We start from the raw sequence: 16,525 nt of genomic DNA on the forward strand, positions 1-16,525 counted from the left end.
TTGCATTTGTTGTGATATAACTTTCCGGCGTTATCTGGTAGTTTCTATCCTGTATGAATGATATTTAGAAATAGCCTAAATACAAACTCAATTCAACTTGCATACGTGACATTCTCTCGTGAAAAAACACATGACTACGTTTTTTTTTAATTCTATAACTTACGTAACACAACCATATCCCAACACAAGAATATTCAACCTTGAAAAAGTACCAAGACACTAAAGAAGTCAGAAATACCACGTGGCTCAAATTGGTGAGATGTCAGTTTGCAGTTTCATACATTTTTAACACACCGAAGAAGCACTTTTGCTTCTACTTACATCGATTCCCAGCAGGCAAAAGTCAAGAATCACGGGTCTTATTTCCCATAGGGATGAGATTAGTTGTTGCTGACTGGAGGTGCAAAAATTCATTGAGAATGCGAAACTCTATGTTATTTTGATAACAGAAGAAACACAAAAGATTGTGAATTTTGATTTATCTTTCAACACATTCTGTGTAGCGCGCCGACTTATGCAGCACCATGTAAGAGAGCAAACAAGAAACTAGCATGTGTTGAGTTATCGTAATTCTGTTCATATTGTTTTTAGTATTAGTTCTCAACCACGTATCGCAAAAGATTTTGTTTATATTGATGATTTTTACAGGAAATGAATTGCTAAGAAAAATTTTTAGCATTCCTCTTTTTTGTAATACATATAACAACATAACTCAGGCCTACCTGTTTCTTGGACCTTGCTGTGCACGTAATGAGCAAAAAGCATCGCTTCTAGTAATTATCTTACACTTTTTTGTTATGCAAGTTGCTATACAACGTAAGCTACATGCTTGTTTATACACAACTCATTTCACTTATCTTCAGCTAACAAACAAACTTAGCTTATGAATAAACATGATAAAAATTAGGAACAAAATCACGAAATTAAAATTGATTTGTGAAATCGAATTTGAGCTTGAATAAATTGTCTTCGAAGTCAATTGTTTTTCAAAATCAAGATTGAAGCCAAGCTCGAAGTCGATTGTGTTCGCCGTCCTGAATGGTGGTGACCTCGCCAACCAGTTTTCGCAAAAACATAGAATGTTTTCTCCACACAATGCTGTAGCCTTTGGACGGGTTACTCTGATCCCGAGAAAGCTCACATCAAGTGTTTACCAAACAAACTGTTTGCTGATAAAGAAATTCCTAGATTACGATCTTCGTCTTGGTTGCCCACATCTCCTATTAACTGAAATATCAGCAGAGAGAGGTAAATACGATTGAAACAATTAAAAAAAGTAATAAGTTAAAATTGCAGTTTGAAATTGAATAAAAGTTTGAGTAAGTAGTGATTTACGTTAGCCTTGATTTGCATTTTATGTGATGCAAACTATGACCGTTTGCAGAAAGTGATTGAACTAAGCAGGAAACTTTTTGGCCAAGCTTTTCAAGAATGCTCCAATGAGGTTCGGCAGACGTCAAAGTGATGTCAGTCACGTGATATTGGTTGCGTCATAATAACTAGTGATGAAATTTTGAACAGTTTGGTATGAAAATATGCTGTGTTCAATCTGGTTTAGATAAAACTCTTTGTAGATCTATATACTTTCTGCAGACCACCTCAGTTTCATCGACAAAAGTGATTGTCTTACGCTTTGCAGTGCCGCTCTTAGGGTATTTCGGGCCCTGTGCGGAATATGCTTTGCGGGCCCCAATGCCAATGATCCAATTCAGTAGCGTAGCTAGGTACTTTGAAAGGGGAGGGGCGGCGTGATCGCCGATGGCGACAACCAGCGGCGGGAGGTCTGGGGGGTCTCCCCCAGAAAATTTTGAAAAATTACTTTAAATTTGGGGCATTCTTAGAGCATGTTCAACAAAAATTTAGGTATGAATATTACTGTAAAATGGTGCTGTCCAGTGGCATAGCAAAAGGATAAGATCATGCTTTCTTTGGCATTTTTCGGAAATAAAGCTATGTTTCTATGTTGAGTCTGGATGCAACCTATTTCGTGTCCTGAAAAATTCGTACCCCGATTTCGTACCCTGAAATCGTGTAACAAATGTTTTTTTTTCGTCCCCTGAAAAGATCGAGAAATTTTGAAATGTTTGCGGCAACTCCGATCAGCGAATTCGGCTATGTCGTGTTTTTTTTCTCGATCTTTTCAGGTTACGAAATGTTCAGGGGACGAAATAGGTTGAATTCGTTGAGTCTCTATGTTTTCTTGTTGTTAATTCCTTTGCTGAATTTTTCCATTGAAAATGACAAAATTATTGCATTTTTTGAGTAAATTGCGGGCCCCCTAATTTGCGGGCCCTGTGCGATCGCACGGTTTGCACACCCCAAAGACCGGCACTGCGCTTTGTAAAGTTAATTTACAGTACTGACTTCTCGGTCCACTCTGAACCTTTTTTTTTCTGTTTAGCTGACTTTTTTCTAGTTGCATTATTAGTGATTAAAAACAGGTACATCACAAAAATCGAATATTCATCGACAATTTTTCTGCACTTAAATTTAGACACTTTTGTTTCTACTTAAGTTAAAAATAACTTTCTGGCAAATGCAATGGATCAAAACTTTCATCGAAATAGATTTCTCATCAACATGACTTACACATGAAAAGTAGGCAGAAGCAAGTTCAGTCGTTAATAGGTCTTTGTGATTCATCACACGCAAAGGGATTAGCATTAGGCGAGATAAACAGCATGGCAACGACACAAAGTATTTTATCTTTACTCCTTGCAGTGCATTTTCCATCGAATGCTTAAGTATGCCAAATAAAAATCACTAATTAGTTTGGTAGGTTTAGCCGAAACGAAAATTTTCACAAAGAAATTCAATTCAAAACAAAAACCAATGAAATAAAGAAAACTCATTAAAACAAAACCAATTGTTTTGAAACTCTGAAATTTCTTTGCACTTTTGCTGCATTCTGTGGCGTGAGAATCTTGACATTTCGAACGCATTGTTTGAATTTGAAAAAAAAAATGAACAGAATTCTTTACTAAGCTAACTTTGAATCGAAACGAAAATATGGTTTGGCATTGAAACAAAACAAAATATTTCAAAATATGCTTTCTGTAAAAAGCCCTATTAAAATTATTTACGATACAAAGAATTACAAGTTTGACTCGGAGTTAATGTTACAAAATCGACAACGATCGCATATGAATAGCGCAAGTCTAATGAACTTCGAACATGGGAGACACCAGTAAAATCTGGGTAGAGAGGTAACTCTTTTAAACCATAAACAGACATAACTCAGCAACAACACTACATTTAACGTAGACATTCAACCAGTAACATTCAAACCAGTAACCAGTTAACAACAAAACATTCAACCAGTAAAATCGTCGGCGGCATAGCCGAGTGGTGAGAGCGCTGAAACGGCAATCGAAAGGGCGCCGGTTCGACACCGCTTAAGAGCATGCGGCTGTGTCTCTGGTAGGACACTTAAAGGCATGCCTGAAGGTGGACACGAAGATTGGCTTCCTTGCCTTCCCGTCCACTTAATCTAAATCTTCAAACACCTGGTGTAAGCCTGGATACGCCAAACAAACACCCGTAAAATAAAGTCAACTTTCTATATCGCTCAAATGTACAAAAACAAATTTACCGACATAAAGTGCCAATTTTGCCAAAACGAATGCAATTCGGTACCGGAAGCCTACTTCAAAGCAGATTTACAGCCAGTCCTGAAAGTTTAGAACTAAAATGTATTGATGTTGCCAGCCTCATCTTTTGCACTGTTGCCAATTAACCTAAACAACTTTGGGGATAAAAATCTAAATAATCTAAAATGCTCAAATATGTTTGCCAGTACAAATGTACGACATGCAAAGCTGCGAAATAAAAGCGGCCCTCAGTTCAATTCTTCCTGACAAAATTTCTACCTTGATTGCAATCTGCCACAACAATCTACCGATCATCCGAGAAAGTCTAGCATCATTATATTGCAATTAGCTTAGTAATTTTTGTGCTTTGCATCGAGGACCGTCGCTAAAGATCTTTATCCTCATAGGTAAGTTGACATTTCGAGGTTACACGATAGAAGTCCATTAAACGATTATTTGTTTCCATGAAGAAGAACTTAGTGCGCTACGACCCTGCTCTCATAGAAAACTATCCAACACTCCATTGCGGTATTTCTAGGCAACTTGAACGTTATTAGGTTTGCAAAGCAACCATCGCCCTGCTAATGTGTGTGGACGTTGTTGCCAAAGGGCATGTGTGATTATGTGTGGGGATTAAAAAAATCGTTTTGACCTGAATTTGATTTATCAAACCGATAATACAATCTTACAAGCTGAAAAGCGTTTACTCGACATAACTATGCATTGAATCCAAGGTACAACGCCCAAAGTGACCAACATCGATTTAACGGTAAAGACTTGCGTAAGAGGCAAAACATTCAATCAACAGGACAAGTCACAGTAAGTCATACATAAAACCGACAGCGGTCGTTTGTTGATGCACTTTGCATTTCTGCAGCAAACAGGTCACTTTTTTGGATTAATCCAGGACAATAACAATAATTTAATTAATATTTCGCTTGGTGAAAATTTTCATAGTGCATTTTAGCAAAAACGGTTATTGATATTTATTTTAAAACGGCTGCAAGTTTGTTTTTTCTACAGTAATTTAGTTTTGAGCAGAGTCGTCTTAACTGCCTTCGTACCCCCTGGTAGGAGAGTCCATGGCCTTTTAGGGGCCCACTAGCATTGACCTGTAGTGTTTTGACTGCTTCAAATACAAAACGACGGCAATTCTGCTCGATATTCAACGACTTAAGTAACGTAAGGTCGCAATTACCGTTTCCCACACCTTCGGTCCACCCATACTTTGTTGATCCAGTTCAGTTATTTAAAGTGAAAGAGCGAAAATACGGCTACAAAAGCTCTAAATGTAATAGTTTTCTTCAATGAGGTATTCCGTTGTCAATCATCGTTTGGTATGACCATTTCGTTTCAACGAAACCAGTAAACTATATGCTATTTTGTTTGAGTTAAAAAAAGGAAATAATGTTATCTTCTCGCTACCGTGGAACTGGAAAATATCTTTTAACAGTTGATAGAATAGGACTTGCCCAACGTGACAATGCTTCTGAAATGGGGGAGATGTTGAATATTGGCAGTCAGTAGCCTATTGTTGACAAGATTGGTCCAGGGTAGGCCTATGCTTTCCGACCCGAAATGATTTTATTTGCTCAAAAACTTTGCGAAGGGTCATGCATCAGAAAGAATTTCCAAATTTAATTTTTATTGAGATACTTCTTTATGTTGAAATGAAAAGATGGTCCCCTCCCAAGCCTCGAGCTATCAAGCGATCTCCATGTCTTTGTGTTGGACTTTTGAATACTGGCTTCAAAAACACGAGCTGAGCTATAGAATTTTTAGGCTATACGAAACTATTATTACTATTATATTTACACTGCCAAGCTCGCAACCGCAAGATATAACTCCGCCAAACAGACAAAGACATTGAATGGAGAATGGTGATCGCTTTAATGCAAGAGTAGGCTGCAATGTCATTGAAGTGAATAGCAACAAGATATCTGAAGAAAGAGCGTCACCACGCGGTGACAATAAAATTAAAAAATATTGACTATACATTTAAAATACAGAATGGTTTTAGTGTTCTTCATGTCCTGTCAGCCAGTATTATTGAAAAAAAAAACATTGTCACACCTTGAATACTGCCAAATGTATGTAATTTATGATTCGTTAATAACCAAATGATCATTTTTTGAAGTCTAATAACTTAGAAAATTAAAAAAACGGTAGTCTATGGTTTTTTTTTGTATGTAAGCCTACACAGAGTTTTAAGAATTTTCGCTTATCGATATAACTAAACGTTTTTTAATCGTCAACAAAACTCTAAATTTCCCAAAAACAAAATTTAAGTTGAAACCTGACATTTAATATTTTTTAAAACTTTTCAAAATAATCTTCTTTTTGCCAAATGCTGGGTGGTTTGATCAGGTCTAAAATCAAACACAGTCCCATCCGATGCAATGACGGTAGCCTATAATCAATTGGTCAATGAGTCGATTTTACATTAAGAGCGCGTTTTTCTTTTTACAAAGCAAATAATTTGTTGTTTCTGCCGCAGGCAATGTACCGGTTGACCACAGAAAAATTAGAGTAGTTTCAGCTAGTTGAGTTATTTTTTACTCAGTTGAACTTGTAAGGTTATTTTGGTGATTGTTGGACTTGTGGTAAACTAACCTAAATATACAAGTGTTTATGAATCAACAACCTAATGGTGGGATTATTACTTATTTGAACAAATCAACTGTGAATTCAATTGTAAGAGTCTGCTGAAATAGCTGAACTGAATCGCCTTGGTTGAAAACTACTGTGCAGTAACCATGCATGCTTTAATGAGACTTTGTTTTGCTGTCTGTGTGGTTTTGGTATCCTCAGCTGTAAGTATAGTCTACTTTATTACCTTTGTGTGATGCAATATTTATTCCTGCAAATAGATGCCTGTAAGCTAATGGACTAACCAACTTATGAAAATGCCTATCAAGCTACCTAATAAAGGGGTAGATAATATTTTCCAGGCAGCAGTGGCTACCCAGCATTCATCAGACGACTTAAGTTGAATCAGTATAGTGAGGTTAAATTTTAGGCATTTACAATATTTCAGGTAGCCGCAAAATTAAACAAAAGTTTCTGGAAATTTATCTCAGTGGTTATCAGTTTAGTTATTCAGGCTATCTAAGTGTTAAAATGTATCTTAGTGCTGTAGTTAAATGCTAGGCTTTACCCTAACCCTATTCCATTGTGACAGATTACTGTAAAATTGAATAGGCGTTTTAAGAATTCCTTGTGGTGGAATCAGACATTTAGATCTCAATCAGGTCTTAAAATCATCAAATCGATTACTGTTTTTTTCTTCTCAAGATATCAGATTAAGCAAACCGGTTGCTGAAGAAAACAGCATCTTATTGGCCATTGGTTTGGTTTAGTTTTGAATCTTTATCCTCGGACTGACAAAGCCTTGATAGGTTATTTCTGGTAGTTTCGCATACTTGTAGAGGCTCTTGACGCAGGGCCGGTTACCGTGATTGACAGACTGAGGTTTTCCGATTGTTAAAGTGTTGTTGCCGAGGAATTATTCCATTCACTAGGTGCCGATGAATGGAGAGCAATCCAAAGAGTGCGTTGCTCAAGCGCACACCACGAGAGTTGAACCAGCGCCGCTTGATCTTGAAGAATGTGTTAAGTTTAAACTACTGCATATCCAATATTTTAGGCCAAAAAAAGCCTAAACATGGAGCCAATCGATGCTTCTGAATGGGGTCTTCCAACTGATGAGAAGTATTCCACGATTTATCAACTTTCAAAAGAAAGTTTCAAACCTAAAGTTCTACTCAGTCGAGATGCGTGGATCGTTGTTGTTTACAAAGGAAAAGTGCATGGGTGAGGGAAAATGAAGTTTGGCAATGGCTCGTCGTTCATGAAATGATATTTTACTTTTTTCAAAACAATTGTAAACAGATGTTTCCGGTTGTAATTGTAGTCGAAATGTTTACACCATGAAAGATTGTGACGCGATTATACATACGCTGGACCGAAAAAGCAAATTTTAAATGAAATTTTTATCTAGCGTAGTTGATATAGGACTTGATGGAAAAGTTTTCTGTACTGTATAAAGCTTAGGCTACAGTAAACTATAGGTGTGATACGTGCACATTTCTGTACGTTTTATAAATGTAGCCTACTATACGTTGTTCAACTCATCAAATTTGTCGTTTAGAAAATGGAGACGCCATGCAGAACAGTTGATGGGATCTATATGGTACGGAGCTATCAATTTTGATAAAGAAAAAGAGCTAGCAGAAAGCTGGGTGAGCAAGCTAACGTTTGTACAGAATTGTCTTAAATGAGTTAAACTTTTAGAAATCCTTTTATAATATTTCTTTAAATTTTTCAATATTCTTGATTGTTCTTAATTTGCAACCAATTGTTTCAACTGGACTTTAGCCAACCTCCATTTTTATTATGCTTCTGCATATGTAGCTTAATGCAGGTCGGTTGTGTTAAACTTTTCCTTTTTGTGTAAGTTCTTAGTTTCTGTTTTGGATTGAATAACCAATGCATAAGTGTAATCTTATCTGAGTGGTTTGTTCCCCAGCCCCATTGTCCACTTGAATTCGCACAATTACTTGAGAATTGTGGCTTGAAGTCTTCAACTTGTGTGAAAATATCAGCAAGGACTACGGACTGCTTTTACTGACTAAGATTTGCTTTTATGAGAAACAAACTTAATTACACACTTCCAAAATTAAGGATCAAAATATTTTAATCTCATTTAAACTAAAAAGTCGCTCCTTCTGTAATATTATGTATGCAAGCTTCAACTACATATCTATGAAATGCATAGGCTGCTGATTTAACCGAAGAAAAGTTAAAGGCTGGAGTAGCCGTTGTATTTCCATATGGCAAATCAAAGAAAGAAAATTTAAAAAACATGAAAGGTTCTTGGCCTCGACAAGTTTATCAACCAAAAGAAGCTGAAGATATTTTAATGAAGAACATTCCAAACCAAATGGAGACATTTACTTTCATGTCTGATGATATGGAAAGTTTTCAGAAATGGATTTTAAATGCCTTCTATCACTCGCAGCCACCTAAGTAAGTGAGTGTAAAGATTTTAAACTTCCTTTTCATTAAATTATATTGTGTAAATCTTTATCTTCAAATTGATCTAAGTTAATCGTGGTAGTTTTTTATAGCTTACTAGTAAAATGTGGAAGCTTTGAGTCTCTAAGTGTTGTTACTTAGTAATGCAGTGTTGCTAAATTTGATCTGTCCTTTAAATGCGTTGTTCAAATGCACACCCAGAGATGAGCAACTGATGCTGGATCTTGCAGGTTTATCAATCATATAGCCGGATGTTTAGGCTACTTGCTGAGTTATCCGGATCAACTTCGAATAATATTTTGTTTTAATTATAAAATAATTTTACTATATTGAAACAACAGCCTATATATATATCTACAAGTTACAACAAAGTAAAGTGCAGTGTTGAAGTTCTATAACTTTAAACATAATAGATATCGCATATCGGTACCGTATGTTACGACGTCTGAGCTAATCAAGTCTGATATTTTTGCAGATTCCCAGTTCTTTGCATCACAGATGAACCAGAACCGGCAATTCCAATATCGCTATTGGCAATCTCCAATTATTTCTCTACATTCTTTTCATTCGGTTTAGTAAGGAAAGCCAATGTAAATGATTTGACTGCTCACTTGAAACAAGTACCTGCTCCTAAAGTAAGTTTCTTTGTCATACGGTCCTTCAACTTTTTTGACTTTACTGTAGCCTTTTTTTTCTGTGAAAGCCAACACTTAACCTTCAAACCTAAATATAATTGTTACGTCTCGCACTCTCTCGTAAAATGGAGAATCCATCCGAACTTTATAAAAGTGGTTCCGAGGATTCTCTAAATTCTAAAACCACGTAAAAGTTTGCTTCTCAAGAACAACAAGACGAAAAAGAAAACCTATTTAGGTTACTTCTGACCTACCAACAATGAAACAATGTTTCAACAAGATATCTTTTATTCAAAAATCTACTGATGTTAGAAAGAACTTTAATTCCAAAATCCATTTCAAATTTAGAAAAAGTAGCCAAACAAATAGATAGGCTAGTTTCGCAAAGGTTCAAACTAGCCTGTTGTCTTAGGGTTGCGAGGTTGCGACACATGGTTTGCAGCCTATAGTCGTTGTTGTATCTTTAGGTTTTTCCTCATTATCTCGTCTTGCTTGGAAAAGAGCCATCACAAGAGGATATGAAAAAAGGAGATTTTGGAATGACTTTCAACATTTTCCCTTTTCTGCAAGAAAAGTACGGCAACTCTGATCAATTTCGATCTATAGTGAAATATTTGTTTACTGCAAACGAAGATTATCGAGAGGTAACTGCAGCCTAATGGAGTTGTTTTCTCAAAATGAAATTTTTCTTACCGTAGTCTAGGATTGGCTATCTTATCTTTCACATCTAAACATAAGCCGCTAATAATTTTTACGTTGACGTAAATTACTGCATTTTACTTTTGCATTTGTAGCCTAATCATTGGTTAAGTTAGCCTACTTGGTTATTTGTCCACCCGGTTTGGTCAGCAGGCTAAGTTAAAAGGCTCTTCATGAACGAAGAAACGACATAATCAAGCGGCGCTGGTTGATTCTCTTGTGCAACGGGTGTGCGCTTGTGCAACGCATTTCAAAGGCTGCTCTCCATTCAGCAGCCCATAGTGGATGGAATAAATTTACAGACAACACTTCGACAACAACAAAATTTACTCTGTCGATCTCGGTGAACGGGCCCTACGTCAGTGGTGTACGCTTCAAAGCCTCTACAAAGCTATGCGAAACTGCCAGAAGTTAACTTTCTCTGTCCGAGGATAAAAATTTCTAAAATCAACCATTTTGTCTAACTCAATTGTATGAAAAGTCCACAAATAAAAAAATGTTGAAATTGCTTCGATACGGTAGGCTTGCGAATAATTGCATCTCTCTGTTTCTTCGAAGATTCTTCCAGGCCGCAGATCCGATGAGCCTGCAGGCTTGATTTCTATGGCGGTGGTGCGAACAGCTTTAACCAATCGGGTGAAAGAAGTTTCAGTGACGTACAAAGCAGCAAGCGCAAAAACTGAACTGTAACCTTGTTTGGAAAAGACAATTTTTTAATTTCCATCTAGCCACCGCGCACCATATTGCACATGTAGAACGTAGATAAGGCAATAGCCAGCCCAGAAAACAAGTCCCAATGAAAATTGGTTTGCTCCCCTGCAAAAATCTAAAGATCATGCTAGAAATACGTGTTTTAAATTTTGCCTAAATTTTATCATTTTTATTTATCCTTTGTGCAATAAAATCTGACTAGACATACGGCCCTTTATGTAAGACAATGTTTGAAACTATCAACAGCTTAGGTTATGCACACTGATGTAACATTTCAGTTGCCTTATTTCCACCTTTATACGATGTGTAAGCTAGGCTACGTGTTAAAACTAATTATAGGCTACCGGTATGTCAAACATTCGACTGCACTGGACAATATCTGCGTATCAACGTTTCCGAAAATAAACAAGATACTAGAAATTTCCATTGTGCCATATCTCTCACACATGGTGCCATGAGGTAGTAGGCTATGCTACATAAGCTATAGCGCCTTTTGCGCTTGATTTGTATTGACAAATCTGCTTGCTGCTTTATGTGATTTACCATTTGGAAACAAGCCCATAAGTTAATGTTAATGCGAATAAGTTAATGCGAAAGTTTCATCAGGGCAAACTTAGTTGATCTCAGTGCCAGCCTAGAAACTCTATTTCTGTGGGCTACAATACAAGATCTTATAACTTGCCACAAAATATAGATCTGTATTTTTATTAAAATAGCGTTTATACAACACATTGTAGGCTATATAATATTATACACAGTGAATAATCAAGCAAATTACACTACTAAAAACGTCAATAACACTAGAACAAAATTTCACATCACTTGACTAAAATCGCATAAATACTTATAGTCTAAACTTAGAACGAACGCGCCGCAAACATAAACGTGGCACCTGGCAACACAGATATCCAAGCACACGAGCATTAAAAAATCACGAACAAGCATAGGGTTCTATTAGAAACTTTTCATGTGAAAAATTTTCAAACAGATTTATTAAAACCTTAAAAAATGCCGAACAGTAACCGTGACACAATGAAACATAAGCAACATGTCTAGGTAATAGTTCGTTGGCAACCAGGACATGGCCGAGGCTACACAAACTAAAAATAAAGTTAAATATTTTTATATCTCTGATAACCAACTAAAACATCAATCGGGTTCGCTCGGCAACATACAACAGTAAAGATATCGCAAACGACCTGTCATGAATAGCAGTTTGCAAACATCTAGCTAATACCTAGACAGCAAATCAATGTAAAAAGTGGTTGATTTGCTGTCTAGATAGGTAGCCACTAACCTATGTTAAAAGGCATGAGAGGTCATACAAAATACATCGCTCGAATAGAGAAGGGTATAGTGGTTTATTTTTCACATCCTTGCAAGCTGTGTCTAACAGGCGTCAAAACAAGACCAAGTTGAGTTTATTGTGTTTTTATGTGGTTGAACAGGGTCATCCCTTTGATGGGTGACGAGACTGCTGTGGCTCGCAACTTCATGTTCTTACGAATGTAATTCACTCGAGGACGCTGTGCCACAGCACGTGGGCGAGAAAGAGTCGAAGCAAAGATGGCTGACGGAACATTGGGAACTCGGTACTCGGGAGTGATACCTTTGACGTCATAAGCCCATTGCATATCAGATGTCTAAGAGAAACAATACAGAAAGTTGAAAAATGACGTTTAGTAAAAGAAACAGAACGTTTAAAAAATCAACACTTTAAGCGATTTAAAACTTATGTGTAGTTTGCTGTATTCGTCACTACATCATTCTCTCGCTTTGATGATCGCTTGACAACGTTCCTCTATCACACAAATTAAGTGATAATAGGAAAATAAGATGAGAACTCCATCGGCAATAAAGTTGTGGACAGAGGTTCGCTTTGCTATGACTTAATCACTGTGTCAAACCTCTTGGCTAGAGAGCTAGCAAGATTTGTATTTTTTTACATTTACGTCTGACGACGATTAAACACTGTCATCGGTTAAGTCTACAAATTTCCTACAGACCACTAGTATTAAAAACTCTCAGCTACTGCTGTGTCTACAAATTTGACGTACTTGAACAATGAGCCGGGCCTTGTACGAGCGGCCGTACATCACTGGGGTGAAGGTGACGGATAACCGCGTTCCGCTTGTACCTTGGGGCTGCAAATCACCTGATTCGGGAAACACTGTAAATCCTTGGTCACTCCCAGGAACGAAGAAGGTGTTGAACGGGGTAGGATGCCTGATAGAAGATGCATGGTGTGTCAAATAAACAGTGATCTTGTAAGTTACATTGAAGTCAGGGACTTCTAGAGGTAAGGAGTGGAAAACTGTCTGCTCAGAAGAGGGTGCGTTAATGCTACTTTCAACTGGCTCAGAAGTAGATTAATACTGTTTTAAGTAAATCTATCACAGAATTTTCAAACATACTTTAATTTATAATTTATCAACTCATCAATGCAACAATCACTGGGAATTAAAACTGTTGAAATCAATTATTACAGTCGGAAAAAAGCAAATAACTACTTTTGCACAAAACTATCAATTCATATAAGATGGCATTCCTGCATGAGTTGTGGTGCAATGTTTATTTAGTGATGAATTTGTTTTCAGATTGTAACTTTTACAAAGCTGAGCAGCTTAAATTTATTAAACTATCACGTTCCTTAGTTATTTTTGTGATATTCAGGATTAGGCCTACATGCACCTGGTTGATGAGTAGGCCTACATGCACCTCTGAAAAAGATTGGTTTACTTTTCAACTACACGGTTAAAGATAGGAGCTTATTTAGAAATTTACAGAAAGACTGGTAACACTTTTGCTTCACGCACTTTACACTCAGAACCAAGATGGCGTAAGTTGCGCTTACCGAAGCGCTTTTGATTTTCCTGATTGAGGTTGCGCAAGGTATAAAAATTTTATTAAATTCCAATGCTAGATGTTTCTAGAAAAGCTTTTCATGGCATCTCATATTCAGAAATTGACAAAATGGTTCCAAATGATCTTAAATGCTGGTCAGAAAAATGCACCACGCTTCAACAGAAACAAATGCGCTTTCCGAGAATTAAACAAAGAGTTGTCGAAAAAAATAACTACTATTAATCATCAGACTTTTTTAATCGCGTTTTATGTATGTTAGATAAGGATTGTTATCAGGGTTTTACAAAGCAGACAGTTTCGGATCAGGCGTCTAGAGGTGGACTGAAGGAAGTCACAAACCCTCATCCCATCAAGGCTTTACACTAAACTTGAAAGAAAGAAAAAATGCATTATGTACAAAACAACCAATTGTTTTCGCTACGACCAGATCAACCTTACTTCGAATGGCTGAACATTGTAAAGTTGACCGTTGAGCCTTTGCCCAAGCCTGCCGCCTCCACGCTGATGACGTCATCGGGAGGAGGCTCCGACGCGCGAATGGAAACCGGGAAGCTCCAGACACCACCGGTTGCTGACGTCACCGTCAAAGTGATAACGTGACTGCAAGAAAGCGAAACTACTGAAAAAGACATCGTTGCTTGTTGAATGTTGAATTGTCACACATAGAGTTTTCAGTTTGATTCCGGGATATTGGAAATTCATCTAGATTCGAAAGTTAAAAGAACCGTAACCCACTCAACATCTGCGAGCACTCGACAACAGCTTTTCATAAATAAAGATTTTCTCGTTGCGCTAAAAAATTTTTTACGAGTTTTGATGGCTCGTGGAAAACATTGAAAACCTTGCAAATGCTCACCAGGTGAAAATGTAGAGGTTATTGTGACATCTTGCTTTGTGTTGAATGAACAATATTATACGTTCAATCAAGGTATAACCTACTTGCAAAATTCAACGCTCGGTAAGAAACAACATACTTGAATTGGCGGAATGGTGAAAAGACGAGATTGAAGACAAGAATGACCAATCCGGTGTGTGGGTCCCGCTGTTTCCTGACCAAGTTGACAGCCAACGCCTGCTCCAAGTGCTGCCTTGCATCTCCGTCATCGGGATACTCAATCGCGTAGGAAAACTCTTCGGCTACTGTATGTCCTGTGCAGAGGGGTTTGTGAGATGTAAGACTGATGTTAAATGAAGCGTAAAAGGTGAACCCGTACCAGAATATTGTGCAAAAAACTTGTCAGTGAAGATCGTTTAAAAAGTTAAGTCTCATTAGGCTAAGTGACACGAAGCACTATACAACACAAAGTAGTATAATTTCAGGAGAGTGCATTGTGTCAATTATGGCTTCACCAACTAATTGTTTTTATTTATGTTTTCTACTGCAACGGTTTAGTTTGCATTTGACGATCAAAGTTACTGTAACAATACATAAAGATAAAGTTACTTTCACAAAATTTAGGCGTTATTGGCCATGTAGCCTAATCTAACTGCCGTAGCGCCCAATAAAAATCCAATTTTAAAATTTTTATTTTGGAAAAGCGTATAGTGCAACCAACACAGAATATTTAGCAGAACACTGGACTATAAAGGGTAAATTAAAAGTATTTTTTCCTTAATTTTCTTCAAAAATATTCATCTTACTCTCCCAACCAAAGTCTATGTGCTCTCCAAACATCTATGCTGGATATATGCAACATAGGGCGCTGCGGGGTTAAAAAGTGTGCTTCGACGATTCCGGTTTGAAGTTACTTGGTAAGAACTACCAACATTTCATGTCAAAATCACTTATCAACAAAGCAGCTTCTGTACCTTCCACAACCACTCCATCAACGTTACCGGAAGAACCAACTGGAGTCACAGCACGCAGCTTCGCTACTTCATACGCAGCTGACGAGCTGGGCATAGCACCAGTCAAAGTCACTTCCAATCTCTCCTCGATGCGGCTTCTGGCTTGGCATTGCAGAACGGCTTCTGTGATGGAAGATGAAAAGCTTTAAAAATGTAAACTTTATTGCTGTTGTGGTGACTATCTATAGTAAAACATAACTGCAAAAAATTTACATAAAAAATAGCGTAATTTGTGAGAGCGTAACATTCTTTGCTCAAGGCACAGCAAAACGTCAAATACCTTTCGACTCGTGGGATCGCACTTCTGGGATGCCGTGGACGGGAAATATCCATCTCACAGCAGCGATGGAACCATCATCGTTTCGTTGCAGGGAACGAAGTACATTAGAGTCTTCACTTGAGGCTCCTTTCAAACCTGGATCGCAAAGTTAGTTCTCGTTCATTTCAGCAATTCGCTAAAGTCTAAACCAAGACATAAAATATGTCTTATTGCAACGATTAAACTACTTATTTTACATAGAATATTTTGTCAAGAAAAAGTACATATTTTTGCAATGATCTATACCAAGCCATCAAAAGTTGCCGCTTTTACGTGATTTCCATGTTGTTAGACGTAGAAACGATATGAAAACGGCAGCTGTTGTTAGTTGGGAAAGTACTACACCATGACGTACCTGATAGATCCTCCAACCCCTCTGTCTCTTCCGGCCATGGAAGTCCGTCTTCTCTTCTCAGTGCGATGGCAAGAGCTCCTTCGTAGCGACGCATCTGGAAAAGAACAAACTCTATAAAATTCGCTATGTTGAATTGTTGATGTTACAATACCGTTGTCAGTACACTATTTCCACATGATTAAAAACAATTTTCTGACAAACACATTGTAAATGTATGCAGTCCAAATTGTGTTTAAGTGAAATCCTTTCAAAAGGACGCATTTTGGGCTTTACTATAGCAAAACAACAAACTTTCATAATATACAATAAGATATAACTTTGAAAGTCAACAAGAAACTGCTAATAAACTTCACTGGGAACCAAATTATGGCATTAAAAAGAGAAATTGGCAAACAAAACCCTTTCTCTACCAATCAGAACAAGACCATGGAGAGCATAACACAAATTGCCGTTGATGAGGGACAGA

The 16,525-nt window shown here is 37.3% G+C and overlaps 2 protein-coding genes across 3 annotated transcripts in view; one reads left to right on the plus strand and one right to left on the minus strand.

The window, feature by feature from the left end:
- Window positions 1-6,257: 6,257 nt before the first annotated feature.
- LOC145780075 (uncharacterized) lies at window positions 6,258-11,049 on the plus strand. Its single transcript, XM_082591786.1, has 7 exons — window positions 6,258-6,403; window positions 7,237-7,403; window positions 7,741-7,831; window positions 8,368-8,618; window positions 9,103-9,262; window positions 9,730-9,906; window positions 10,520-11,049. The coding sequence occupies exons 1-7, from the start codon at window positions 6,347-6,349 to the stop codon at window positions 10,649-10,651; spliced, it is 1,035 nt and encodes a 344-aa protein (XP_082447912.1). The 5' UTR covers window positions 6,258-6,346; the 3' UTR covers window positions 10,652-11,049.
- A 318-nt stretch (window positions 11,050-11,367) lies between these two features.
- Window positions 11,368-16,525, minus strand: part of LOC145779320 (cilia- and flagella-associated protein 47-like) — a 34,605-nt gene continuing 29,447 nt past the window's right edge. For both annotated transcript variants that reach the window (XM_082590878.1, XM_082590877.1), the window contains 7 exons: window positions 16,060-16,153; window positions 15,666-15,800; window positions 15,347-15,508; window positions 14,512-14,686; window positions 13,976-14,137; window positions 12,730-12,898; window positions 11,368-12,315 (listed from right to left, as the gene is read on the minus strand). In XM_082590878.1, coding sequence (XP_082447004.1) covers window positions 12,094-12,315; window positions 12,730-12,898; window positions 13,976-14,137; window positions 14,512-14,686; window positions 15,347-15,508; window positions 15,666-15,800; window positions 16,060-16,153 — 1,119 coding nt within the window. In that variant the 3' untranslated portion in view covers window positions 11,368-12,093. The remainder of the gene's footprint in view (window positions 12,316-12,729; window positions 12,899-13,975; window positions 14,138-14,511; window positions 14,687-15,346; window positions 15,509-15,665; window positions 15,801-16,059; window positions 16,154-16,525) is intronic.

The sequence above is a fragment of the Aplidium turbinatum genome, chromosome 11 (genome assembly GCF_918807975.1).
Source record: "Aplidium turbinatum chromosome 11, kaAplTurb1.1, whole genome shotgun sequence".
In the NCBI taxonomy this organism is placed as follows: domain Eukaryota; kingdom Metazoa; phylum Chordata; class Ascidiacea; order Aplousobranchia; family Polyclinidae; genus Aplidium; species Aplidium turbinatum.

What these genes read in the sequence shown, in the direction of transcription:
- LOC145780075 (XM_082591786.1), top strand. Translation starts at nt 6,347, where the DNA reads ATGCATGCTTTAATGAGACTTTGTTTTGCTGTCTGTGTGGTTTTGGTA. An exon ending in AACAAGTACCTGCTCCTAAA is followed by an intron (nt 9,263 to 9,729) that starts GTAAGTTTCTTT and finishes TTGTATCTTTAG; the next exon opens with GTTTTTCCTCATTATCTCGT. An exon ending in CAAACGAAGATTATCGAGAG is followed by an intron (nt 9,907 to 10,519) that starts GTAACTGCAGCC and finishes GTTTCTTCGAAG; the next exon opens with ATTCTTCCAGGCCGCAGATC.